Below are 25676 nucleotides of genomic sequence, written 5' to 3'. Positions count from 1 at the left end.
TGGGACAGCAAGAGTTAGGACTAAAACTATTTGGCTCTCTGGTCATGTGAGAGAGAAGGGAAAGAGCCACTCATAATTTCCCAGAGCCCACCATTAATGTCAAAGCTGCATCCTGCAGTCACTGATTCTGAAAATAGGCACATATCAGATTAATTTAAAAAAATAAAAAATAAAAGGATATTGGTTAAGGCACTAAAATGAGGTTCCCTTTCCCTCTCTTCCAAACTGAATTTTGCTCATCAATTCTGCATCCTGGACAATTCTAACTTTTTGCAGAGGGAACCACTGAGATTTTCTAAGGAACTGAAAAATATTTCCTATCTTTACTGGGCTCTGTCAAGTATATGTACTAACTGGATCATTGGGGATATGACCTTGGAAGAAATATTTAAAAATAGGTACAGAACCTGTCCTTGGGGGAGTTTCTACTAATTAGGCATGTAATCAATAAATATGGTAAAATGGATGAAGGTATATGGAGTAGAAGAGTAAGAAAAGTAGGCCCAAGGTTGTACCAGAGGGTTGGAGAGTATACTGATTTAACTCAGTGTGGCAGCAGAAGAAAGGAAGTGGGACATTTTGAACAATGACTTGGAGGCAGAAAACTGCAGATCAGGCTTTAGAATTGACTGGTCACTGTTAGTTCTCTAGCAACCCATCTGACCTTGCTATGTTTTAGTTTAGTTAGTGCTGTCAATTCCATTCCGACTCCTAGCGACCCAGTGTACAGCAGAGCGGTACAGAAGACCCCTGCCCAGTCTTTTTGTGCCATCCTCTCACCTTCCAGTGCTATATCAGACAGTGCTCCACTGCTATTCACAGGGTTTTCATGGCCAATTTTTCAGAAGTGTCCTTTTTCCTAGTCTTAGTCTGGAAGCTCCGCTGAAACCTGCCCACCCTGGGTGACCCTGCTGGTATTTGAAATACTGGTGGCATAGCTTTCAGCATCACAGCAACATGCAGCCACCACAGTATGACTACCGCAGGATGCAGCAGTAGGAGGGTGGTGTGGTTCCCTCACCGGGAAACGGACCTGTGCTGAGGCGGTGAGAGCATGGACTCTTAACCACGAGACCACTAGCACTGGCTGAGCTTGCTATATCTCCCGGAATAAGCAGAAATTATTATTCTTTGGGTAGGTTATAGAATATACATCTCTAGAATGTGAGTTACATACATGATGGCATCTTCCAATTCAGGACTCTGATTTGTGGGCCAGCCCCGATGGCCTAGTGGTTAAAGTTTGGTGCGCTCTGCTTCAGCGGCCTGGGTTCGCTTCCTGGGCATGGAACCATACCTCTCATCTGTCAGTGGCCATGCTGTGGTGGCGGCTCACATTAAAAAAAAAAAAAAAAAGGAAGATTGGCAACAGATCTTAGCTCAGGGTGAATCTTCCTCAGCAAAAAAAAAAAAAAAAAAAAAAAGTCTGATTTGTACCCTGCTGGTAAGGACGCAAATGCATATTTCTGGGTTGTAAGGAGCCCACTCTCATCCATTTACCTCTGTTCTCATTTATACTAGACCGGGTCTGCTAACATTAGGTCTCTAGAGAAAGACTTAAGTAAAGTCCAGACCCCCTGAGTTCCTGTGAAGCTACTACCTACTCTCATGGGACTTGGATGAAGCTAAGGAACACAGTTACTTAACTTTTTCTTTTTTTTAACTTTTATCTTTCAGATGGCATTGAGAGTAACTGTATCTCTTGTTTGGCCTCAAGCTCCATATTGAATTGTTTTTTTTTAAATTGCTTTTGAGCAATAACTTTTCCCTGGTTGCTTAACCAGTCATACAAGTTGAGACTTCTGTCTGTATGCCCATTTTATAATAGCTGCTCTGGGAAAACAGATGAAAAATAATAAGTCAGTTAGATATTTTATGAGTATTGAAATCCCTTCCATTCAGAAATGTAAATAAAATAACCAGCATGAGCAATCAGCTTATGTCAGATTCCATGGGTTTATGTTACATAGGGAAATTATAGTGCAACCTGAAACATGCTTCTTAATGAATTCATAGTGGTGTCACAGTTGAATGTAAAGCTTGAGCTTTTCTATTGTGAAGGGTTTCAGAAATCACCTTTTATAAACTGCCTAGGGGAGGAGGAAAGAACTAAGATGATACCCACAAATGCTATCACTGTTAAGTGGCTGCCCCCAGCACCAAATTGTGCCAGTTAAATAAAGCATAAACTTAGGATACTGCTCACCTTTTGGCTTATTCAGTGGTCATACATATATATATATATATATATATATATATATATACATATATATATATATATTCCAATATTCTGTTTCTGAAAGTGGCACCAGGAAATTGCTGTGGGGGAACAGGTGGTTTTGTCCTCATGGGTTAGGGAAGTTCAGTTAGGAGGTATGACAGAAGCCCGATAAATAGCTCTGTTTTTACCTTCAACAAATGCCAGAAGCCAGAGTCCTAATTGGAAGTCATGAAATCGGAATTTGTCTCTTATCTTTGGTGCTGCTCTAGCAGCCTGGAGTGCACAAGAACTATCTCCTTACTTATTAGTGAACTGGTTTTGCAGTCCCTAAAGCTCTTTCATAACTCTCCTCCTCTTCACTACGGCCTCAGATATGATGAATCTGCTAGCCAAAAAAGTCCCCTATGCCAAACGGGATACAGGAGACCAGTCAAGTTTTAAGGTTGGGAGTGAGGGAAAGAAACATGGATTTTCTATTTTAAATTATTCCTTTTTTATATTCTAATTTCTTAAGAGTTTGGCTTGATTTATGCCAGTGTCTGGGCCTGTAAGCCTACATTAATGCATCACAGTTCTAGATGGGATATTTGATATCTTTTATTTAGCCCAGAATCTCAAATGATACGGAGCTGTAGTTAAGGTTACTTAGCACTTACATAGTTGGGCTTTACAGTGTAGCTCTCTTTTAGTCCCTGTATCTGTAACAAATGGACTCATCCATGTGCTTTCCCCATAGGTGCTCTGGTGTTTACTGACAGATCAAGATGCTGTGTGGTTCTGTAGGGGACTCTGAACCATTTGACAGTCTAGGCACATGCAATCACCTCACGTTATTTAAGCCCTGATCTCAGCATTCTAATTTCTTTGTATTCTCCTGTGTATATAATATGTACTTGTTTGAAATTCCTTATATATTGCTTGCATACTCTTGCTTCTAACTTTCAGCACGTACTGGTTTCCTTCTATTTAGAATGCCTTCCTCTGACTGCCCTCAACCAGTCCATACTTTATCTTTTAAAACTCTACTCAGAAGTCATCTCCTGTAGAAAGCCTGATTCAACACATTCACCTGATTCCCTGATTCTGACACTTGTTTCTCAGTCTGTTACTTAAACTGTTTTGTTGTTTTGTAATTGTTGCTTCTGTACATTGTCGCCCAACAAGCATAGTGATTCTAGGAATGATGTTCCTCCTCCATCCCCTTGTCTTTGTTTATTATACACAAACATTTTGAAGGCCTACTGACAACCTTTTCATTTTTCCCTGAGTTCTAGTCCACTTTCCATACCTTTTCCTTTTACTTCATAGTTACATTCCTGGAGAAACAGGGCATGTGTTTAGGGTTTAGCCTCCACCTCAGCATGTGTGTGTGTGTGGCAGCCTGCTGACTAGATCCCTACAGTTGGGAAGGATTTAACTCTTTGGTTTGACAATTCCTGCATTCTACTTGGACACCTTCAAGAAGTAGATGTGAGACCAGTAGAGGGTCTGGAGATGGGAGTAGGGAAATTTCCACTGAAAGCGAAGTTCGCTTTTTCCTTCCTTTTTACACAAGACCTATGAAGCTGCTGTCGTCAGCAACTCACCCGACACTCTCCTGCTCTGCCTCTTTTCCAGGAGTCAGGGTTAGTTTAAGAAAAAGCCTCTTGCTAGAAGCCATGACCTCGTACTTTTATCCCCTCCATCTGGTGTGCGGCCTCATGGGGCTGTGCTGCTATGCAGGAGGTGAGCAATGGAATTCTTTAGATGATGACTTCTGAGCCCACATGCGGAGGCAGTGGGGGTGGGAAGCAGGGAGAACAGTGAGCCAAGATGGATGGACCAAAGAGTAAGGTTTACTCTGGAAGAAATACTGACTATAGGTAGACTGTTTTCATGAGGTGTTCTTCCCTTAGCTCAAGTGGGGGCCCAGGTTAGGGAGCTGTAGCATCCTAGGTCTATGATTGATGAACACTGTGTTCCTGCCGTTTTCCCTTCTGCCTTCACAGTTGGGGTGCAGGAGTGGGATAGATAGGGTATGTGAGGGCTTATGCTGTCTCTAATGGAATGCATTCCAGGATTGAGCAGGGAAGGGTTCCCCTTGCACACATCATCTCTTGGAGCTGCTTTGTTTCACTGTCTTGGACCTAAACAGAAGTCCAGATTGTGAATGAGGTGGGGAGGAGGGGTTGAGAACAGCAAAAGTTTGTGATCAAGTGAAAATCTGTTGTCTGCCTCTTCTTGCAAGGCTTTCTCTGCAGGGTAGATACTCCTTGCCTTGGTGTAGATAAATTGCTTGTCTCAGGTAGAGGTCCCAGGACCTTTACTAGGCTGTGAGTAGGCATCTGGCCTGGGATAGGATGGTTTTTTAGCACTCTCATTCCCTGTTCTTACTTGCCTGGCTCAGGGGTTGACAGCATTTTTAAAAAGAGTAAAGTCTCAAAAGAGATTATAATACTTATTTTAAAAGCCCAAAGTCTTAATAATGTCCTCTCATGACTTCCCATGACTACTTCTACTCTGTCTATACATTTAGCATCACTTTAAAAGAACTAGATAAAATTCAAACAAATTTTTAAGTGTTAATCTGAAGAAGAAGAAAAAGGAATAGAAAGAACTAGGAGCCAGAGTTGATTAAATGTAGACTACTTAGTATAGTGATTATTTGGTGGTGGTGGTAATAGTGGCAGAAATGGCAAAAAGATTCATTGATGAGGTCAGGGAAAGCCTAGACTGTTCCTTTTGTCTGCTCAGATAAAATCTCCTAAAATATTTTGTGTCAGTTTCTGTTCTGACGGTGCTGGCATGCTGGCACCTCCAGCCCTAGGCATCTTCAGTCTTTGACGAGAGCACACAGGATTTGAAGTCAGAAGGCTGGGTTTGAGTTCTGGATGAGCCACTCAGTATCCATGTGACCCTGGACAAATCACTGAGCCTCTCTGAACAGCACCTGTACAATGAGAATAACTCCTACCTCACAGAATTAGTGTGCGAATTACATATGTGCTAAAGCATTTTGTACATGAAAAAGCTTTTTATGAACATCACCCTTATTCTTGGGGAAGTCCCACCTTGAAAGTTATCAAATAGGATGGACAGCTGTGGATTAAACTGTCTTCCTTTTTTGTCACTCAGCTTAGCCTTCCTGTTTGGTCAGGCCTGCTTACAGGGGCTGGTAGTGTTGAAGTAGTCACCAGATTTCAGCTTCTTTTGGTCAAAGAAAGAGAACTCCCATGTCCAGCTGCTCCATCCATAGACTCATAGGCAGAATGGAAGTGAGCAAAGGCAAATTTTAAGCCAGGATAGTTCAGAGTTAGGGGGCTAAGGGGAGAATGCTTACCTTGCTTTCTCAAATCCAGGATGACTAAAACATCTTAAGTAAATGAGGAATAGCCACAAAGATGGCTCAGAGATCATTTAAGCCATGAATGGGAAGTGGAAAAATATGCTTATAAACTCTCCTTCTCTTCTATCCCATTGACCTTTGGGGTCAGGGACAGGCATATTACTGATACCCACTGGATACTGCCTGAAACCTGCCAATCATCCAAAGAGAATAACAGCTTCTAGGAAAGTTCAGTTCAGTGCAGTCACTGTGAAATATTTACAGTAAAGCCACTGCTTGCTCCCCTCCAGAGCCTTTCTCTTGCGGAGATCATCTTTGGAACCCAAAGCTATCCTGTTTTCTAACCTAATAAGAGTTAAAAACAAGTCCTGAGCAGCAGGCTTAGTAATTATGTCATGCAGTCGTCAGCGACTGCCCCATCATCCATAGCACATAGGGCACGAATCACACTATCTCCAGTGTGAACCAGCCAGAAGTTCTGTTGTGTCAGCCACTTTACCTGGGTGGTAACTGTCCACTATTGACCTCTTATCTCCATGCCCTTTCTGCATCTTCCCTTGCCACCTTCCAGGGGAGTACCAATCCCCAAATCAAACAGCTGCCTACATGTTGATAATATAACTTTTTAATATTCCTTGGTTATAACTGAACCTGTTGGTATGATTTTTAAAGGATTTGATTGAAATCTAGTTGCTTTTTTTTTTGTTGGGGAGAGGGAGAATGACTAGAACGCTTATGCAGCCTGAGAGAAGCTATGTGTATGTCCGTATATGAGCACCTCGTGCATGTGTATCCTTAAGGTTGTGTGCAGGCTGACGGGGAGGGCAAAGAGGGGAAAGGAAACATCTCTTTCTTATTTTCTAACATTGCCTCAAAGATGCCCAACCCCCGTAGTAGCAGGCAGTTCCCAAGTGGAGGATGGGGGCAGAGGCCTCCACCAAGGCCATCAATAACCAGGTGTGAGCTACAGGTCTCTGTGTAATGTGAAGCTCTCCCGTATTTCATTTCTGCACCCAGGGGGCGGCTCTGCAGGATTGCTTACGGAGAGCTCTGTGTCTGGCACCTCTCTCCACAAGGCCCAGGCGCCCAGGGTCCCACCGACCTGCCCAGGAATGCATCACATTGTTCTCTGGTGCTGTAATTTGGCTGCAGGAGCTAGGCTGACTGCCTCCCAGGGATGAGAAACATACTCTCCCTGTTGTCCTCCCTTGGGCTTCTGCCCTATGACCACCGGGGGTATTTAAATAAAACCTCAGAAAGGTTGAGGAAAAAAATCTTGATTATCTCTCTTATATTAAGCGATGTAGAAACCAGTGTGCTGAGTGGGTCTGAGAATTTGGCAGAGGACTTAGTGGTTGATATCTTGCTAAGAGAGGTGAGAGAAAGGAGAAGAAATTACTCTCTGCAACAGGGAAGAAGAGAAATGAGACAGTGAGTGGTCATAAGTCAGACCTACAAGGCTTTTTGCAAACAGACCCTCAGGGCCACGCAATGTTTGATTCTTAAATAATCTGAAGTCCCTGATTTCATTTTTCCAGCATCACTCTAAGGACGAGTATGGATTAGTGCTGTTATTCAAGGCTAGCAATAATACAAGTTGGCTCTTAACTGCAGGGCTAGGTTAAGGCTGGCATTCTTTTACATAAAAGAAACTGGCTACAGGCTGTGCAGCTGAGGTACTTCAGTCATGTGCCCTCTCTAAAAGACTCTTAAGATCCTTAAAGGATAGAGATAATGTTTTTTAAGTTAACTTTGTATCCAAATAGCACTTTCTGCCATGCATTATACCTAAATAATTAAAAGTTAAAAGAAATGAGGACCAAAAGGAAGGAGAGGAAGAGAGGAGAGAAAGGCTAAGAGACTGCTGATCTGAGGGACAGACCTCTATTGAATAGGGAGGGATGGGAGGGAGAGATTAGCAGCAGTGAGTAGCAGCAGAACTAAATGGAGCCCTGACTGCACCAAATAAAGTTCTCACTTTGCTGCTTATTCCAAATAAATTAGTTTCTGTTTGTATAGTGCAGAATGGGTGCCAGTTGTCTAAAGGCAATCGGAACGCAGAGGCAAGCTAAGGAATAAGAGGAAAAATTAATTGCTTGGCCATCATTCCTTCTTGGGGCCAGATAGTCTCTGTAGTGGGGCTTACATGGACCTTTTCTCTCTCGCTATCCACCTCACTTTTCAAACCTCTCACTCTCTGGACAGCTTGCTCTTCTCTTAACGTTACATTTACAGGAAATTGCAAAACTTGGGTCTTTTTAAACTAGAATCTGGAACCCAGGGTAAAATATGACATGCCAGAAGAGGCCCACTTCCTTCCACAGGGTGAGAACCCAAAAAATAGATAACAGCACAGGTAGATTTCACTCAGGTTGATTTCCCATGGAAGGCCTATGCTATCATTTATGTGGTAACTTGGATGTTCTTGTGAGAGCAGAAGCTAACAGGGACCTGAGGCTCTTTCCAGTGGCCCAGCATACAAGATAGCACCCTGTTGTAAATTCATTCAACTCTCTTCTGAGTTCAGACTGACTATGACCCCCTTACCTTCCCACTACCCTAGAGCTTTCCTCCTCTTAATCCAGCTCAAGCTGTCAGAAACTCTTTTCTTTCCCTCCCATTTCCCTCTCCCTAATCCCACCATTGGCTCATCAGTTATCCAGTTGACTCCACTCTGCAAGGAAGACATTCCCTTGGCCTGACTCACTCAGTCCCATTTCTCCACAGGAATCCCCTCACCGCAGACCACAAGGGCCCTGACTAGCTCATGTTTTGTGTTAATGGATGTGAAACCGGAGCAAACCCCCTCACCAAAAGAAAAACCACCCTAAACTCTCCCACACAGGTCTCCGCAGGTTACACAAATATTAGTCCTATCATCCAAATAAATCTGCCCCCATGGCCCAGAGCTATGGCTCCCCCATCCTTCTGCTGCCTGTGCAGAGTGAAGCTGCCCCACAAACATGTGAGGACCTCAAGGGATGTTGGAGAGGAACTTGGGAAAGGAGGGGGGAGCACTATATTCAGAATTCCTTGTGTAGGCCCCTTAATCTACAGCCTGCTATCAATACTTTATAGTCCTGAATTAAAGGTTCCAAGAGAAGTCATGATGGACCAGACCAGGGGCTTTGGTAGTAGTGTCTGTTGGCTGGAGTTTGGGGCATAATTAAAACTCAGTATCTGAAATAGGTTCATACCCTCATTTTACAGATTAGAAGATAGAGGCTCAGAGAATTTGGGTATCTTGCTCAAAATATCAAAAACAGTTAAGTGGCATAGCTGTGATTTTAACCCAGGTCTGTCATAACTGCAAATTTCTATACCACTCTGCTCCTTTAAAATATCAACAGGCAAGAGATGACCACTGTCCAAGTCACATAAAAATAGGACATCACAGTTTTGGGGACTCCATGTTCTACCCTCTAATTTACAAAGCCTGCTATCTCTGGAGACTACACTACTGCAAGCTCAATTAGACAGTGGCTAGTAGCATTGAAGGAACTCCCTTATTTAAGCCAAATGTGAGTGAACAATAATAATCACCAGGACTTGGAGAGTCACTAAATAAAGATTTGTTGAATAAATGGGGAAAGGCTGCCTTCTAAGCTATTTACCACTTTGGCCCCAAGCCCCAGCTCTCCTTCCCTTTGTAGACACTGACTCCCGCTCCCAGCTTCAGAGGCTAGGATCCTCTCCTAAAAATTGCCAAATCCCGCGATCCCTACCTACCTATATATACTGAGGCCTCATGTGGGCCCTTGAGATCAGGCCTACTACCCTCTCCCACCTTCCATGAGTCGCATATCTTTTACTCAGTGTTTCCCAAACCTGGCTGACCACCAAAATAATGTGTGGAAAGTTTAAAAAAATAAAATCCCAAGGCCTAGGCAGACTTACTAAATTATTCTTTCTCAGGAGTGTTCCAGGGTATTCTAATGATCGGTTAGACATGGGAACCATTGCATGCCACTCAGTTTGAACAGGTAGCAAGTAAGCAAAAATGGCAGTGCTGTCTGATAAAAGTTGAAAAGGAGAAAGATTGGAAGAGAATGTATGTTTATATAGTTATATAATTTTTTCCCCTACAAAACACAGCAGTTTATAAACATATGAACATGTGAATGGAACCTTGTCCACTATAGCTAACTCTTGTCTAGCAATCCCAGGCTCTGGATAATGAAAGAATGTTGTAGTCTGAGACTTTCTTTTGGGGTACCAGGCAGTCTGCTCAAACTGACCCAGGGAAGAGATATATGGTTTCATCTCTGTCCCATCTACCCTCAACCAAGTAAGAACAAGAAGAAGCTCTCTCCAAGTACCCTTCCTCTTGCACAGACAAGAAGTGTCAGGAAGCCAGTGCAAGGGAAAGGAAAAATGAGCGTTGACCATGCTTTAGTGCAACTCATATCACTCTGAAGACCCCTACCTCTTCCACTCTCCCTTCTAACCTCCAGAGGGGGATGTCAGGGAGCCGCTCAGTTTCTTACATCCCCTGTCAGCTCCTTCCCAGGGCTAAGGAACCAGCCAGGACACGAGAGTCCCTCTGGATCACTTTCCAAGTGCTTAAATAGAAGCTCTAGCAGCCCAGGGTTGAGGGTGGAGGAAGGTGTGCATGCAAAGATCTTGTGCTTTTGAGTCAGGAGATTTGAAGTGGAGGGATGAGTCAGGTATCTATATGTTCAGGTCTGGTCCAGCCACTCTGCCTTCTTGGGGGCCTTGCAAGTATGGACGTCCACAGTGTTTCTGCACTCCTTGCACCGCACAGCACAGCACCAGTGGAATTTGCACTCACACTGGGTGACACGGGTGACTCGAGTTGTGTCGTATCCTCGGCCACAACACATGATTTCACAACCGTCTGTCCCTTTAGATGTCTTGCTGCAAACGCGGCCTGCAGTGCCTAGGGAACCTGGGTTGGGGAAGAGAGAGAGAAAGAACCAAGTTACCTTTTACTTCAGCTGCTCTGGGTTCCCTTACCCACATCCTCATGAGGAAACCATAAGAATCCCTTGTCCTAAAAATATACCCACTAGCCAAAATGATCATCTCCTCCCTGCCCTCTGCACCAGACTTGTTTCTTCTCACCATCAAGCCTCCCCAAAGACCATTGACTTCACCTGCAGTGCCCTCCCTGCCAACAGACATCTCCATATCCCCTTCAAACCCTAGCTTTTTGTTTGTTTGTTTGTTTATTTATTTTTCCCCCAAAGCCCCAGTAGATAGTTGTAGGTCATAGCTGCACATCCTTCTAGTTGCTGTATGTGGGACGTGGCCTCAGCATGGGCGGAGAAGCGGTGCGTCGGTGCGTGCCCGGGATCCGAACCTGGGCCACCAGTAGCAGAGCGCACGCACTTAACTGCTAAGCCACGGGGCCGGCACATAAACCCTAGCCTTAAAATGTTCATAATTGTTAAAACTGGGTGAAGGCTCTCTATTTATGTTTGAAATTTTCCATAATAAAAAGTTTAAAAAAAAACAGCCTATAATTTATCCTTTCCAAGAAGTCTTGCCGCAACTCTGATCCTACTACCATTTGTTAGTCTTTTGGTACTTAGTTTGTATTTTATTAAGTTGTACAATACAGGGAAGTAGTATAACATGGCCACTAAAAACATGGACCTGACGTCAGATTGTCTATGTTTAAATCCCAGTTCTGCCACTTCTTAGCTGTGTAATTTAGCAAATTAGTTAATCTCTTTGGGCTTTAGTTTTCTCATATGAAAAGAGGCATAATAATAGCATCTAACTCAGTGGATTGTTATATCTGTAATCTCTGTTCAGCTGAGGTGAACTGATTAGCATGACTGGCTGGAGGCATACCCCTAAGGAATTCCTAAGGAATATCCCATTGTCTTATCCTTTACAGTGGGAACTCTTGAAGGGTAGTGATCATGTTATCCCCTTGCTTAGAGAACGCTCAGGACCTCATTCTGACTGATTTTAGCAAAAGAGATTCTGCCAACAGATCATAAAATCATAGAATTTTGGGTGGGATGGATCCTAAGAGAGTATCTACTCCAACCCTTTTCCAGAGATGGGAAAGTGACTAGCCCAGGGGGTTGCAGAAGGGGGAATACATTAACTGATTTCTATAGCAGTAGTCTCCACATTCCTGGGATATGGGAAGAAAATGCTAGAACTTCTATATTTTTTATCTCATCAATTTAAAATATCTATTTCATATGTATGTTTTATAATATACATATTAGTACAATGGAACATAGATATAATTTATTAAGTAAATAGACATATATTGGAGGTACATGCTCAAATTTTTTTTAATGATAGGAGTATATAATCCAAAATATTAGGAGACCACTGCTCTAAGAGTGTGGGCTGACTAGGTCTACTATATATGTTATTTTCCTAACTCCAAGGGCTGGTCTTAAGTCCTTCTCTTGAGCACCAAAAGACTCTTCTACACTCTGGAGCTGAGCTGTCCAGTGTGGTAGCCACTAGCCACATGTGGTCATTTATATTTAAATTAATTAAAATTAAATAAAATTTAAAACTTAGTTTCTTGGTGACACTAGATGTATTTCAAATACTCAATAATCTCATGTGGCTAAGTGGCTACCGTATTGGAGAGCACAGATGTAGAACATTTCTATCATCACAAAGTTCAACTGGACGGTACTGCGTTGGAGGGAATTCCTGGCTCCATACTCCCTTCTGGGACAACTTTGAATTCCAGGCCCCACTTTGGATTTTATGAGACCTAATTTATGCCTCTGAGAAAAACCAACACACATATGACTCATCCTCCCTCCTAACTCCAAAGATCCTTCCCCAAAGGTACATTTTAGGTATGGTAGCATAGGCTTACATTTTGCATGTTATGGAATTATTTCCAGGCATTTGGAGAGTAGCCCTCTGAATTATACCACATGGGAAGAAAACATTCCTAGTGGCAGGAAATCACTAGGAGAATCAGAAGGGCTCTCTTAACCTTTTCTCTCCTAGCACCCTTCAAAGTACAGAAACTACTTTTTCTGTTACTTGGGTGGAGCTCCACCCTGTTTCTGTGCCCAGTTTTGCTCTGAGCCACTTGACTCTCCAGGAACGACAGTGATGGGTGAAAACAAACACTACCAAAGACAGCTGAGGTTTTTGGCTCCACCTCCCTCAAGTCCTGATTGCTGAGTCTGCATAGAAGAGCCTGGGAGCCCACAACAGTAACCAGGAGAAGAGCAGTTCTGTTGCATTGCATGTTGTTCCTAGTTTAACCTATCTGAACCTGAAATACAAGCCAAGCTGGTAATTTCCACTCTTTTGGGAGAATACCATATCACCTGCCAGCATCCCCAAGAATTCCACCACAAATATCTGTAATAGATAGAAAAACAACGATTTGCTGCTTTCTGCCAATGGTTAGCCTTTGGTAGAGACTGCCTCTTTCCTTGCTTCCCCAACTCCACTTTAGAATTTTCAATGGCAGCATGCTGGATAAAGCCTTTCAGTCATTCACGGTCTAGTCCCAACCTATCTTTCTACCTTTAATCTCCCTTACTCAAAACCTTCACTCTTGGGGCCGGCCTGGTGGCACAAGCGGTTAAGTGTGTGTGCTCTGGCAGCCCAGGGTTCGCCGGTTCGGATCCCGGGCGCGCACTGACGCACCGCTTGACAAGATATACTGTGGCGGCGTCCTATATAAAGAGGAGGAAGATGGGCATGGATGTTAGCCCAGGGCCAGTCTTCCTCAGCAAAAAGAGGAGGATTGGCAGATGTTAGCTCAGGGTTGATCTTCCTCACCAAAAAAATGAAAAACAAACAAACAAAAAAAAACCTTCACTCAGTCAGATTAATCTGCTGTCTGTAATCTGCTGTCTGTTCCTGGAACAGATCATGTGCTTTCCCATCAACACTCTGCTTGTGTGTAGAGAATATCTGCCTGTTCTCTCTGGCTATCCAGATAATCCCCACACTTCAAGAAACAGCTTAAATTCCACAATTTCAAATAAACTGTTCTTGATTTCTCTAGTCATCTCTCTTTTACAGTTGCATTGTCTACTTGTTACATCTCATTTTTGTAGCTAGATTGTAAAGTGCTGAAGACTTGGGGCTGCATCTTATGCTTCTGTGTAGCCCAGACATTGTGTTGTACTGAAAATGGGTGACTCATTTAAACATTCACTGAGTAGTACCTACGCAGATCCCAGATGCTGGGGATACATACAGGAGTGATAGATGACCTCAGGCCTCAAGTAGCTGAGTGACCTTGCCTTTCTGCTTGGGCAGCATTGGGCCTGGCAGATTGAGGCATAAATCAGCCATCTCATTACAAGGTTTTCCTGTCGGGAGGAGACTGACTCCTCCCACAGCAACCCCTTCCCTAAATCCTGAGGCTGAAAAGACCGTGATCAACCAGGGGTGCCTGCACTAAGAACTGGGGCTCCATATCCCTACCTTTCCTGCTTTCCTTACTCACCTGCAGCCTTGTCCAAGACACAGTAGTCTGGGGAGTTGTCAAAGTAGACAAGGTCAGTCCGGGTGGCACGACGATAGCCTTGGCGGGCTGCTGTGAAGTTGGCGCCATCCTGAGTGGCTGTCACCTGCACAGCCCCATCATAACGTCGCCGCAGGTAATCACCTGTGCGGCGGAAGTCTGAGAGTGCACGCCAGCAGGTGCGCAGAGTACAGGAGCCACTCACGCCATGGCACTTACACTCCAGCTTCAGAAACCGCCGCACAGCCTGGGAGATGGGGAGGCAGGTAAGGGAGAGGCAGCCAGTCAAGGCACTTTTTAGTCATCCCTAGGACTAAAAACATGAGTGCTCTGAGGTCTGCTGGACCAGGCCCTGGCTGGCTAGTGGAGCCATTGGTTGTTCTCTCCTCCATCAGATCCCACCCATTCTTCTTGATCAAATTCAAGAAACTCTTCTTCCAGGAAACCTTCCTGGACCAACAGTGCTTTTGTTTTCATGATGGCCCATTTGAACTTTAGAGCCACAGGATTCTGTTCATGATTACAGTATGCTGGCACATCCTCTAGTTTTCATGTGTTTTAGAGTTTAAGGTACCATGCCTTCTATTTTTGTAGCATGTCATTTTCCAGCACAGTACTAGGCACATAGGAGGTGCTCAAATGCCAGTGAACTGACTATAACAAGTTCTTATCCTCCTCAGTCCTGATGGAGGTGGTTCTTTTCCTTCTTAAAAAGTTATTTCCCCTCTTTTCTCCACATTTCCCTACTTGCCACCTATGTGAAGACTCTTTATGCACCTGGATGAACCTAGACATTCCCAAGCTCCCTTGCATTTACTGCTCCTGTCCAGGGGGTTGAGACTTTTGGAATTCATCCACAAGCCTTCAGCACTTCCACCTTCACATTTGGTTCATGATCACATGTACTGGTCACCCCCAGCAAATATGAATGTACGTACACAGACGTGAGTACTAACCGTGCGACCACAGCGGTTGTTATGTAAGTTCATAAGGGCCCGAGCATCCTTAAGCCTCTTCTCCTTGGCATCCACAAAGGCCTTGGCAAAGCGAACACCATAGTGGATGTTGTCACTACAGCCACCCCAGTCAAAGTCCCCACGTTGGTCATGGTGTCGGCCACGGGTGTAGGGGTCACAGCTGCACACACTTAGTTCACCCTGGCTACAGGCACGAGTGATAGCGTGGACCACCCCTGCTGACGAGATGGCATATACAAATGCTGCCTCCCGGCTACCTAGAGAGAGAAAGGTGAAAGAGTGTTTCAGGAAGGGGGCCCATGCCTGTCCCCTTCTTCAGCCCACACAACCTCTGACTCTGAAACCTCCTCTCTTCTCCTTTTCCTTCCCAGAGCAACCCCTGCTCCCTTTATTCAAGATGTCCTTCCCTTCCAAGAGTATCTGACATTTCCCCTCAGCCCTCAGTACTCTCTATCTACTTCTTTGTACATCTGACCTCTTGGGCTGACCTGTACTCTTGCTTCCTTCCAAACTCCCTGGGTCCATCCATTGAAAAGTTTCACAGTGAATCATCCCCTCCCACTAAGCGCCAACACTGGCTCAGCTAAGCTTGCCTTAGTCCACATTCTAGGCCTTTTCAGGCCCACTCTGCTGGACAGTTCCCCTACATCGGAGACCCCAGCCCAGGGGTCAGCCTGTTTGGAGAGACATGCTACTTTCTCCTGCCTGCTTCCTTCCCTCTCTGCTCTCAGGGATTGATGAATCATCACTCCTGTCCCCCTGACACCTCCAGATGCCCATCTCATTCCCTTTCTCCTAGTTTACTGTCTAGCTCTGCTTAGCTTTTTTGCTGAGCTGGGGCCAAGCTGCTGACTCTCCAAATATTTACATATCACCTTTCTGTTTATTCCTTGCTCCCATTACTGGAGTGTTGGGAGTGTTGGGGTGAGGGTAGTGATGCTGTTGGTAAGAACAGAGCAGCCATTCCTAGTCCTCAGCCTTACAGTGCATGGAAACCCGCAGGCTGGGGATTGGGGAGGGAAGAGAAAGAGAGGAAGAAAATGGAGGTACTAGGAAATGCTGTTCCTTTGTCCCATCATCCCAGAACACTGGGGATTAGAGGGGCCTCTGCCTACATATCTAAGGTACTGAGGGTCTGCTCCCAACTGTATCCTGGGCTCTGCTCATAATTGTTTCTCTGATTATGAAGAGTGTGTAGGAGAGGGGAAAGGGGATCATGCCTACCCTACCACTCACCACCCCAAGCATAGAAAGAGAAGGAGCTGGGGCAGGGTGGAAGAGGCCCCTACTTCTGAGCATGACACGGCCAAAGACAGTGTGGTCCCGGTCCAGCGTGGTGCAGTTCCAGCGGTGGTGGCGGAACTGGTGCTGACACTCTCGGATCCATTCTCGGGCCCCCTCGCCCACTGAGCGCATGATGTCTGGGTAACGCTGGCACAGCTGCCGCTGCCGGCTCACCAGACCAGGGATATTGTCACAGATCACTCGGGCCCCCAGTGCCCCGATGTACCTGCAAGGTGGAGATGGCCCTGTCAGAGTATCCTGGCCCTTTTTCTGCATCAGGAGGGGAATAAGGAGGGGAAAGGTTTGGCACTCAGACCTTGGAGAGGTTCCTTCCCCTTCCCCCAATCCACATTCCCTGAGGCCCATGGGTAGAACCGTTCCCCACAAGCTCTGGAGAAATAGTTACGCAGTTGCAGAGAGACTAATTAAATGGTCTCCCTCCATCACCAGTTCCCCAGCCAAACACCAAAGTGACATACACTCCCAGAACACAGGCCAGGCATGTGTCACATACACAGAAACTGTGGGCATGTCACACAAACCCATTGCCTGTTTATTTAATAAACATTAAGAGCCTCATGGAAAAATAAACTAACAAAACGAGAATCTGAGACAACACTCTTACACTGCATATAAGAGGCACATCCTGCATGGCTGGTCCATGAAGACATGGTTTAGGGAAAGAAGGATGGAGACAGGGAGGGGCCAGTGGGAAGAGACATAGTGGGGAGTTTTGAGTAATGTTTACAGCTCTAGTCAGATCCATGTAGCTAAAAATCCTCACTCCCAATTCTGAGGTCTGGGGAGGAAGACCCCACCCTCACCTCTCCTCCCCATACCGTTTATTTCCAGGCCCCTTTATTTCCAGGGGCTTTCTTAACTAATGAGTCTTTCAAGATCATCTTCCCCAACCTATAGGGCATGATGTCCTTTATGGACCTGCATGGGCAGAAGGCTGTTTGCAGTGGGTAGCCAAAGGCCAAGATAAAGCAACAGGGTGACACGCTCCATATTCCAGTCCCCAAGCTGCCCAATATGAACAATTATAAGAGCAATTGAGGTGGCCTACTAAAAGATAGGTGGGTTGCTAGAGTCATTCTCAAATTTTTCAAGGCAATATTTTCTCTTCATTCAAACACTCTTAGTCCTGGACTCCACTACAAGCCTCAGGAAGAACACTTCAGAGAGAAGACAGGCATGCATCACCACCTTTCTCCCCACAAAGCCCCCAAATGAGATCTGACCCCTTCACCCACTTCTCACTCCCTTTCTAGCTCTCCAACACCCAGTACCTTCCTTGATTCGCTGGGAATTCTCTGTTTTCCTGTCCTAATATTTCAAAGGGACACCTTCTCTCCCTTTTTCTGTACAGGTGGGGGCCGAGGAGGGCAGTTGCTGCTATAGACAGAAAAGATTTGGTTTGGGCTGTGAATGAGGCTGTGGTTTGGGAAAGGCCCCAAAATGGGTCTAGAAGTGGGTGAGGAGAAGGGGGGGTGGTCAGTGGGGAGAGGGGAAAAGCTGGACTGCCCCTGGCTCTATGTCCCCCACGGCTCCCCCATCGCCCTGAATTTTCACACTCGGCCCTCACCCACAGACTGGATCACTACTGGTGACACCAACTCAAACAAACAAGGAGGGCTATGCTTGCCTCTTCTGGAACTCAGCAGGGCTGATGGGGCCCATCTGTCCCGGGGGAGGGATGAGAGGGCTGGCCCGCCACTAACAAATCCCATGGAATCAGCGTCCCCAGCACTGTCTATCAGGGCAACAGCTTCCAGGAATAAACAAAATAAACACCCTGGGCTGGGCCAGGCCGGAAAGGGCTGCTTGACGCACAGCCTGGAGTTACACCCACTGCCGCGGTGCTTTGTTTGGGGAATCAAGACCGTTGGAGTTGGAGCTTGTCCCTGTCTCACCACCGTTCTGCTTCCCCAGTTCAGCCTTGAGTACTGCTTTAGGCAATGGGTGTTTGTTTTTTTAACTGGGGCTTGGGAAGAGGGGGGTTGGATGGGAATGGGAGACCAGTAATCCAGCCCTCATGAGACAGTCTGGAGTGGAGCAGGCCAAACTCTGGCAAAAAGTCCTTCCTGTGGTCTGACTTAAATCCACTCTGCTGCAGCCCACATCGGTCCTTCTTGTTACATCCTCACTGAGCGTGGGAACATCTGTTCAGTATCTAAGACAGAAGGATAATTTTCTCTACTACCACACTAAATAACTGCTTCAAGATTCTGCAGAGCAGGGTGCTTGCCTGCTGACCAGTGGTCAGCCCCTTGTAGTCAATTTAGGGGCCTCCAATAAAACTGAGCCTGCACCTGGTCCATCCCCCCTCAATTCAACACATGCCTGCAAAATGTCTACCATGTGCCAAGCACTGAACTGAGCTGTGAGAGGCACAAAGATGTTTAAAGCATCTCCAGCTCATGGACTGGTAGAGGGCGTGAGATGCCCCTGCCTCTCCAGCTCTGTTTTCCCCTCCAGAAGTTTTCACTTCATTCCCAGCTTCCTGCCCCAGAATGTTCTCTTCACCTACTTTTGACCCATTCACATCCCTTCCTTTGACAAAGTGACTCATACCCTACTCTAGCCCCTTGCTGCTGAAAGTGTGGTCCCCAGAACCACAGTATCGGCAGCACCTGGGGATCTGTTAGAAATGCAGAGTCTCAGGCCCCATCCCAGGCCTACTGAATCAGAATCTACATTTTACTAACATCCCCAGGTGATTCCGATGCACTGCTCCACGAAGGCAGGGAATTTTGTCTGTTTCCTTCACTTTAATATCCCCAGTACCTAGAACAGTGTCTGGCACATAGTAGGTAGTTAATAACTATTTGTTGAATAAAACACCTAATTGCTCTGATTTACCCCCAATTCCCTTCTCCTCCTAGCCAGCCACAAACTTCATTTAAGTTACAGCTTTACTCCTGTTGACGTTGCCAGCCTATTTGCAGATGTTTTATGTTCGTTTTTTTTTTTTTTAATGAGGCCAGGGATCCTCTTTATTTGGCCCCTTTCTTTTACAGCCCCTAGTACATGATTCAGCCCAGCCCATCCAGGGCTTTGAACTCAGGGATAAAACTACTACCCTCCCTTGATCTCTTAATACAACATCATTTATATGGTACTTTACAGTTCACAAAACATTTTTCTACACAAAAATCCTATGAGAAAAAGAGAGATTTCCATTTTACAGGTGAAGAAACTGAAGTTGAGGGAGATTAAGTGATAATACCCAGCTCTGTCCATCAGAGCTAGTCAGAGGAGAACTGGGTAAACCAAGGACATCTTACTCCGAGGTCCAAGCTCATTTTCATTCCAAGGGCGAGCGAGCCACACAATGCTTAACCAGGAGTAGACCAATGTGGCTCCAAAAGTGGTGTGAATTTGAGTTTCTTACTACTCCCCTCCTATTGCTCTCTTTCTTCATGCATAAAATGGGGATAATAATAGTATCTACCTCACTGGATTATTTTGGGGATTGAAGAAGATGATGCTCATAAGTGCTTAGCCACAGTGTCTGGAGCTGAGTAAGAGCTCATTAAATGGCAGCTGTAGTTGGGAACAATAATGCTAATATTATGATACCACTCTGTTCCTCTCCCTTTGTGAATCCATGCATCTTGTGATTCTCTACATCCAACCCCCTGCAGAATGCAAAATGGAACAGGGAAGCACAAGCAAGGAGCCCCCTCTTTCTTGTTCTGTTTGTCATATGTTACAAAGAGGCCATCCATTTCCTTCTCCAGTTAAAGGTAGGGAGAGGGAATGCGTGTTTGGAGAGTAAGGGGAAGGGCTGTGAGGAAGATGACACTGTTAGCTGGTGATAGTGATGACCTTCTGCTCCACAGTGGAACATGGACACACACAGAAGTCAACAGGCATCTTTTCCAGGGGTTGTACAGAATATCAATCTTGCTGGGTTTTTTCCTAAGGGAAAGAGAGATAATCACCTTGGGGGCCTGACTTGCCTTTAGAAAGCAGCTTTCCACTTTATCTCAGAAGTGATGACCACTGAGGCAGGCACCTGGTGGCTGCCGCTATGACAGGTGTGAGGCAAGGAGATTGAGATCACTTCTGCACTCACTCCCCATCCCTGGTCCTGTTGCTGCCTTTCTCCATTTCACAGGGACTGCTGAATCCCTCTGTATACCCGCCTGCCTGCTTCCCTCACTAGATCTTCCACCCAGGAGTTTTTCCAAAATCTTTAATATGAACCACGTTGGGGGAGAGAGGTAGAGGGAAAAAGGAAAAGGAAGGAGTAATCAAGGGGACAAAATGGGGACTAGGAAGAACCCCAGTTGGGTCTACCAGGATGCTGAAATTACCAGAGTGACACTTCCTCACCTAAACACCAAGTGGTCCCCAAGACTACCTCCTGAACTGGTAAGAAGCAATCAAGAGCCCCTAAAAGCAAATTGCCATCAGAGATGGATAAGGATGTGCAGTGGTCACTTCATCCTCTTTCTACAGGGCCACTGAAGATGCAAGTCCCCAACCAAACTGAGCCCTTGAAGGTAAAGGTGGCTTTGATCTTACTCTGAACTTTGAAAGGCTTTTCTCCTTGTCCCCCTTCTTCCCTTTCCCTTTCTAAAGGAATGTTTCAAGCCAGATGTAAGATATGGGCCTCCCTGCTTCCCCATCCAGAACCCCCCTCCTTGCCTTGCCCAACACTGGAGAGATAAAAAAGATCCAAAAGAGAGATTTTTCTGAAACAGGAAAACGAGGTGGGGGTGGGGGGTGGGATATGGAGAGAAACGCATCTTGAAATGATAGGAATCTGCAGCCCAAGCTTGCTGGCCCCTCAGCCAGCTACCCCTCACCCTTCCAGCCAAGATTCCAAGTCAAGAGAAGAAAAGGCACAGGGTGCAAGGGGGGAAGTGAGCACACTTGGTGGTGGGGGTGGGGGTGAGGAGGTGGGGAGCAGAGTAAGGAAAGGAAGGGGGTCGCTGCATGAGTTGAGAGGGGTAATTGCCCAGTCCAAGAGGCCAGTTTGATTGGGGGGGTGAAAGGAAAGATGAGAAGACTGAGTTTTTTTCTCAGTCCAACTCTCCAGCTGCCCTGCCCCCCAGAAGGTGGGGGTGGGGGAGAGCAGCTCTTTCTCCTGAGAGAAAAAGATAAGTGCCATCCAAGGCTTGAGGGGAGGGGGGATTCAGAAAAGAACAGATATCCAGTGGATTTTTAATGCCTTTTGCCTCATCTGCCCTCTTATGAAGTGTCTGGAGTCTAAGGCCTGCAAGAAGTCTGAGGAAAGGGTCTCAATACTTTGGGACTCCAGAAACCTCTAGTTCTTAGAGGGGAGAGATGGGGTCATCTGGGGAAGAAAAAGGAGGAAGAAGGGAGGGACATATCAAGGTTTGAAGTGACATCTTGAAAACTGAGGCTGAAGACAAATGCCTAAATTATGCAAACCCAAGTGTTTTGTTTGTTTTAATTGTGAGAGTTAATGGGGGTAGTTTTTGCCTGGGTTCCATTTCTAAACCTTGCGCTGGGTGCTGCTGACTAACCAAAGCCTTACTGCATTACCGGGCCGGGTAGACTGGCGAGAGCCTTGTCTGCCCTTGCCAGCTGTCCCTTTCTCCACACCTTAGGGGATCGGGGGTCCTGTTGGACGGCCACTGAAGGCCCCAGATGGGTGATTGGTTCCCTAACTCCACCCTGAGAGAAACTCGGAAGGTAGCTTTTGCCCTAAGAGGATTGAGCTGAAATAGAGGGAGCACAGCATATGGGGGTCTGGGAAGTTTCAACCACCGGGCATCCTTGCTCCAAATACCCAGCGCCCACCTCACCCGGCGGGGAAGGCGCGGCGCCCCCTACCCCCACCCTAGCCACTCCGCATCTTCAGTGACAATCCTGCCCAGATCGTCTCTAACTCCGTCGAAGCGACAACCTGGTCTGCTGGGCAGCCGGTGCCGGGAGCTGTACATTGCCTCCGGGGCCCTCCTGCCTCTCCGACCCAGCGCCTAACCCTACCAACCCTGAGAGCCACACTTACCACCAGGATGTGTCTACGCGGGCCGGCAGAGTCAGCAGCAGCAGCAGCAGAAGGCAGGCAAGACTTAGGCGGGGCAAAGCCCGAGAGCCGTCGGGGGCCGCGGGTCTGGGCGCGGGCGCGGGGACAGGGGCGCGGGCGCGCCGAGGGGGGAGCTGCGCGGCTTCCTCCGCACCACTCGGCCTCAGCATAGCTCCCCGAAGACACCCGCCGCGCGGCCCGGAGGGGCGTGGACGGGGCACCGGCTGGGGGTACTCAGGCTGCTCCTACTTCACCCCCTTGGGGGGCCATAGGGCTCGCCGGCGGCTGGGGATCTAGGGGCACCTGGAGTCCAGGAACCGGGGCGCAGGGTCCCGGAGAGGGGCGCAGGGAGCGGTGTCCGGAAGCCGACGACGGCGCGCCGAGCTCGGGGTCTGGGGCGCGGTGCCCCGGCGCGGGGTGCGGTGTCAGGGGGTTGGCGGCGCGGAGTGGGGCTACGGGCAGAGTGTGCGGACAGCCCCTCTGGCCGCGGGCTCTCATTGGACGGCGCGGGGCGGGGCCGAGGCCGGGGACACGCGCGGCCCTCAGGGCGGTTCCGCCCGCGCCAGACCCGGGCGCTCCCGGGCGCCCTAGGTGTGGCGGCCGCCTCCGCCCCTCGGCCCTCCGGCGCAGCACCGCGCCGCGCCCCCACCTGCTCTGGCGAGATGCGACGGGGCGCAGCGGCGCCCTTCAGCGCCCAGTCCCTGCCGACGCCGCGCCACCGGGTCCTAGCGCCCTTCAGTCGGCAACCCAACTTCCGTGGTGATGGCCAGGAGCGCGGAGTGAGGGGGTCTGCAAGACACTTCCCCCTGTCCTCTAACCTACAGTGACACTGGAGCAGAGCCACAGAGGACGCACTCATTTCCTCGGGTCCTCTGTCCTTTCTTGCGCTTCTGTGAAATGGGTAGAATCGCTGCTACGGGAAATTGCGGGAGAATCTTAACTCCGTTTTCAACGCTGCCGGCGCCGTGGGCAGCCGGCTTCAGGTACGGGCTTCTTTCATCTAGGGCTCGTTGCCCCTGGTTCCTCCGACCCACTGCCCACCGCACCCCCCGCCCCAGCAACGTTTAGACATGGCTCCCGCCCGCCTGCCCGGCCCCGATGCTTTCCTCTGGCCTGTGGACCCGAAATCGATGGCCGAAGCGGAGGGGGCACACCTGCGGACCGGACGCGGATTCCCAGCCTTTTACCGCCCGGGCTCAGCAGAGTTTAGTCGCTCCTGGCTTCCCCGGTGCCTCGCGCCCCCCCTCGGGCGGGGCTGCGAGTATGAAAGAATCAGAAACAGCTGGGCGGCTTTCCCGAACCAGAGGCCAGGGTGGGGGTCCTGCTGAGCGAGTGGAAGCCCCGGAGCCATTTCTCTCCTTCGTTTTTCCACCCTTCCTCCTCCCCACGGCTCCCTCACCACCCCCCGCAACCCACCCCCACACACCGCCCGGGGGCGAGGTAAAGCGCGAAGGGGTAGGGAGGTACTGACTACTGAAAGTGACTCCCCTCTTGTCCCCCTACACTTCCCAGGTTGGCAGGTAGAGCCTCTGGGGGCAGAGTGCCCCTTACTGAGAAGTAAAAATTCGTTTTAAAACCCTGGTTCTTCCACCTTCGAGAGTTCGTCTGGGGTCTGGCCCCAACCTCTTCTCCAGCCTCAGTTTCTCCTGCCTAGTTCCTCATTCCCAGGTGTCTTTCGTGCCTCTCTTTGTGATTTATCTATAAAACCCTGGTGTAAACGCACTAGAAACTGCCCACTCCCTTCACCCCCTGACTCACTGTCAGTTCTTGGTTGGGGGCTGAGGAGGTGGGGAAGGGTGGGGGGGCGGTGTTAGAGACACCGAGTGTGAGTGGACAGGGCGCAGCTGGCTGCAGAGAGGCTGCAGACGTCCCCGAGGCAGAGATGGGGGTCAGGGCTCAGAGGGACCTTTCTACCCTCTCCCCGCCTCTCCTTTACATCGCTTTCTGTGGCAGGGGGCAGAATGTTGTCATCACTTCAACGAATATTTATTTATTCCCTTCATGTGCCAGACTGTGCTAGCCAAGAAAGACATCAGTGAACAAAGCAAAACAAAACAATTTCTGCCCTCATGGAGTTTACTTTCTGTTGGGAGAAGACAGACAAACAGTAAACATCATAAGTAAAACAAATTAGAAACTGCTAAGTACAGCAGGAAAAAATAGTTGTAACTAGGATGATCAGAGTAGGCCTCCTTAAGACGACATTCAAATAAAGATTTGAAGGAGGTGAGGGAACAAGCCAGGCAGATTCTTGGTGAAGAGCATCCCAAGCAGAGGGAACAGCCAGAACAGAGACCTTAAGATCAATGGGCTGGTGTGCTGAGGCTAACAAGGGGGCCAGCCAGCTGGAGCAGAGTGAGCTAGGGAGGAGGAGAGGAGTTGAGATAGGTGAAAGGGGCGGTCCTGGTCATGCAGGGGAGAAGATGCCTACCCTTGCGGGGAAGCGGAAAGTGAGGGCTGGACTGGAGTTGGATGGGAGTGGGAGAGGGTTGAATACAGAGATCATGCTGGTCATATTCCTCTCTGCCACCCAGCTGATCCTTCCCTTCCCCTTCTCACAGTCTGGGAGGCTCTATTTCCTTAAAAAGAAGCGGACTCAATGCTGAGCTTCCCTGAGAGGGGCAGGTGAGAGAGGAGTGGGCCCAGGCTCATTCCTGGCCGGTCCCCTTTCCTTAGACCACTCTTTCTCCTCCTCCCAGCCCAGCTCCACCCTGATGCTGGGCAGCGGTCTGCAAGCTCTGACAGCCTCTCCCAGACTCCTCTGTGTCCTTAGGCCTGGGTGTGACTCTGGCCTTGTGTTTCTTTCTACATATGGGCCTGAGGTTGTGGGGTGGGGAGCTGAAGATGATCACATCAGCCCTAACCTTGGGTGGACTCGCCCACATGGGCCCCAGACTCACTTATGAGGCCCCTTCTTTGGCTTCAGCTGTCTTCATAGTCAAGTGGGACCGTGTCTTGGCACAATATAGATACTCAACTATGAAAGCATGTTGCTGAGTTGAGGGGGCCCCCAGAAACATCAGCAGCTCCAAGAGGGAGGGAAGTGGGTGAGGGGACAAGACTTCTCCCCAATGCTTACAGGCTACCTCTGGCCTAGAGTGGACAGCCCAGGATGGGGTTTTGCTCCTTCCTTTTCTTCTTCCTGTGTCTTCTGAGCCCTCGGCTCCCCAGGAGGAACCCCAGGCTGCAGGAGCCAGCTGACTGCAAGAGCTGCACTCAACCACTTAACTAGAGAACAAATACGGAGCCAGAGAAGAGGCTTTCTGGGATCTGCCACTTTGGAGCTTCAAATCTCAAAATAAACTTCCAGTCTCAAGGTCCGAGACGCTACTGGAGAGCTCAGCTCCTCACGCAAGGGCCTGTTGTGGGGCTGCCAGGCAGAGGGTCAAGGCCAGAGGCTCAGGCTAGCCCTG

At 47.9% G+C, this 25676-nt stretch overlaps 2 protein-coding genes across 5 annotated transcripts in view; one reads left to right on the top strand and one right to left on the bottom strand.

Moving 5' to 3' along the window:
* The window catches only part of ST7L (suppression of tumorigenicity 7 like), a 175204-nt gene that overhangs the window by 70814 nt on the left and 78714 nt on the right, over positions 1-25676 (top strand). The window contains exons 15-16 of one of the 3 annotated variants that reach the window (XM_058538794.1): positions 20724-20767; positions 21842-21947. The exons of 1 other annotated variant lie outside the window; for it this stretch is intronic. In XM_058538794.1, the coding sequence (XP_058394777.1) occupies positions 20724-20732 (9 nt within the window). In that variant the 3' untranslated portion in view covers positions 20733-20767; positions 21842-21947. Of the gene's footprint in view, positions 1-12578; positions 12777-20723; positions 20768-21841; positions 21948-25676 lie in introns of those variants that run through there. One more of the 3 variants, XM_058538796.1, reaches the window with a different exon arrangement.
* On the bottom strand, positions 2427-22676 carry WNT2B (Wnt family member 2B). Of its 2 annotated transcripts, XM_058538806.1 has the most exons (6): positions 22246-22676; positions 20088-20180; positions 16259-16479; positions 14949-15226; positions 13975-14239; positions 2427-10455 (listed from the first exon to the last, which is right to left on the bottom strand). In XM_058538806.1, the coding sequence occupies exons 1-6, from the start codon at positions 22431-22433 to the stop codon at positions 10226-10228; spliced, it is 1275 nt and encodes a 424-aa protein (XP_058394789.1). In that variant the 5' UTR covers positions 22434-22676; the 3' UTR covers positions 2427-10225. The 2 variants fall into 2 exon arrangements, with proteins under 2 accessions (XP_058394789.1, XP_058394790.1); XM_058538807.1 differs by lacking the exon at positions 20088-20180 and having other exon boundaries at positions 22246-22671.

This window comes from Diceros bicornis, chromosome 4, assembly GCF_020826845.1.
Source record: "Diceros bicornis minor isolate mBicDic1 chromosome 4, mDicBic1.mat.cur, whole genome shotgun sequence".
NCBI classification, from domain to species: Eukaryota; Metazoa; Chordata; class Mammalia; order Perissodactyla; family Rhinocerotidae; genus Diceros; species Diceros bicornis.
This window is presented reverse-complemented; position numbering and strand designations above follow the sequence as displayed.

Bases quoted from the DNA above. Each gene is read 5' to 3' on its own strand.
- WNT2B (XM_058538806.1), bottom strand. From the start codon at position 22,433: ATGCTGAGGCCGAGTGGTGCGGAGGAAGCCGCGCAGCTCCCCCCTCGG. The intron at 15,227-16,258 runs GTAGGGGCCTCT...TTCTCTCTCTAG, and splicing joins TGGCCGTGTCATGCTCAGAA to GTAGCCGGGAGGCAGCATTT. The intron at 10,456-13,974 runs GTGAGTAAGGAA...TCCCCAACCCAG, and splicing joins TGTCTTGGACAAGGCTGCAG to GTTCCCTAGGCACTGCAGGC.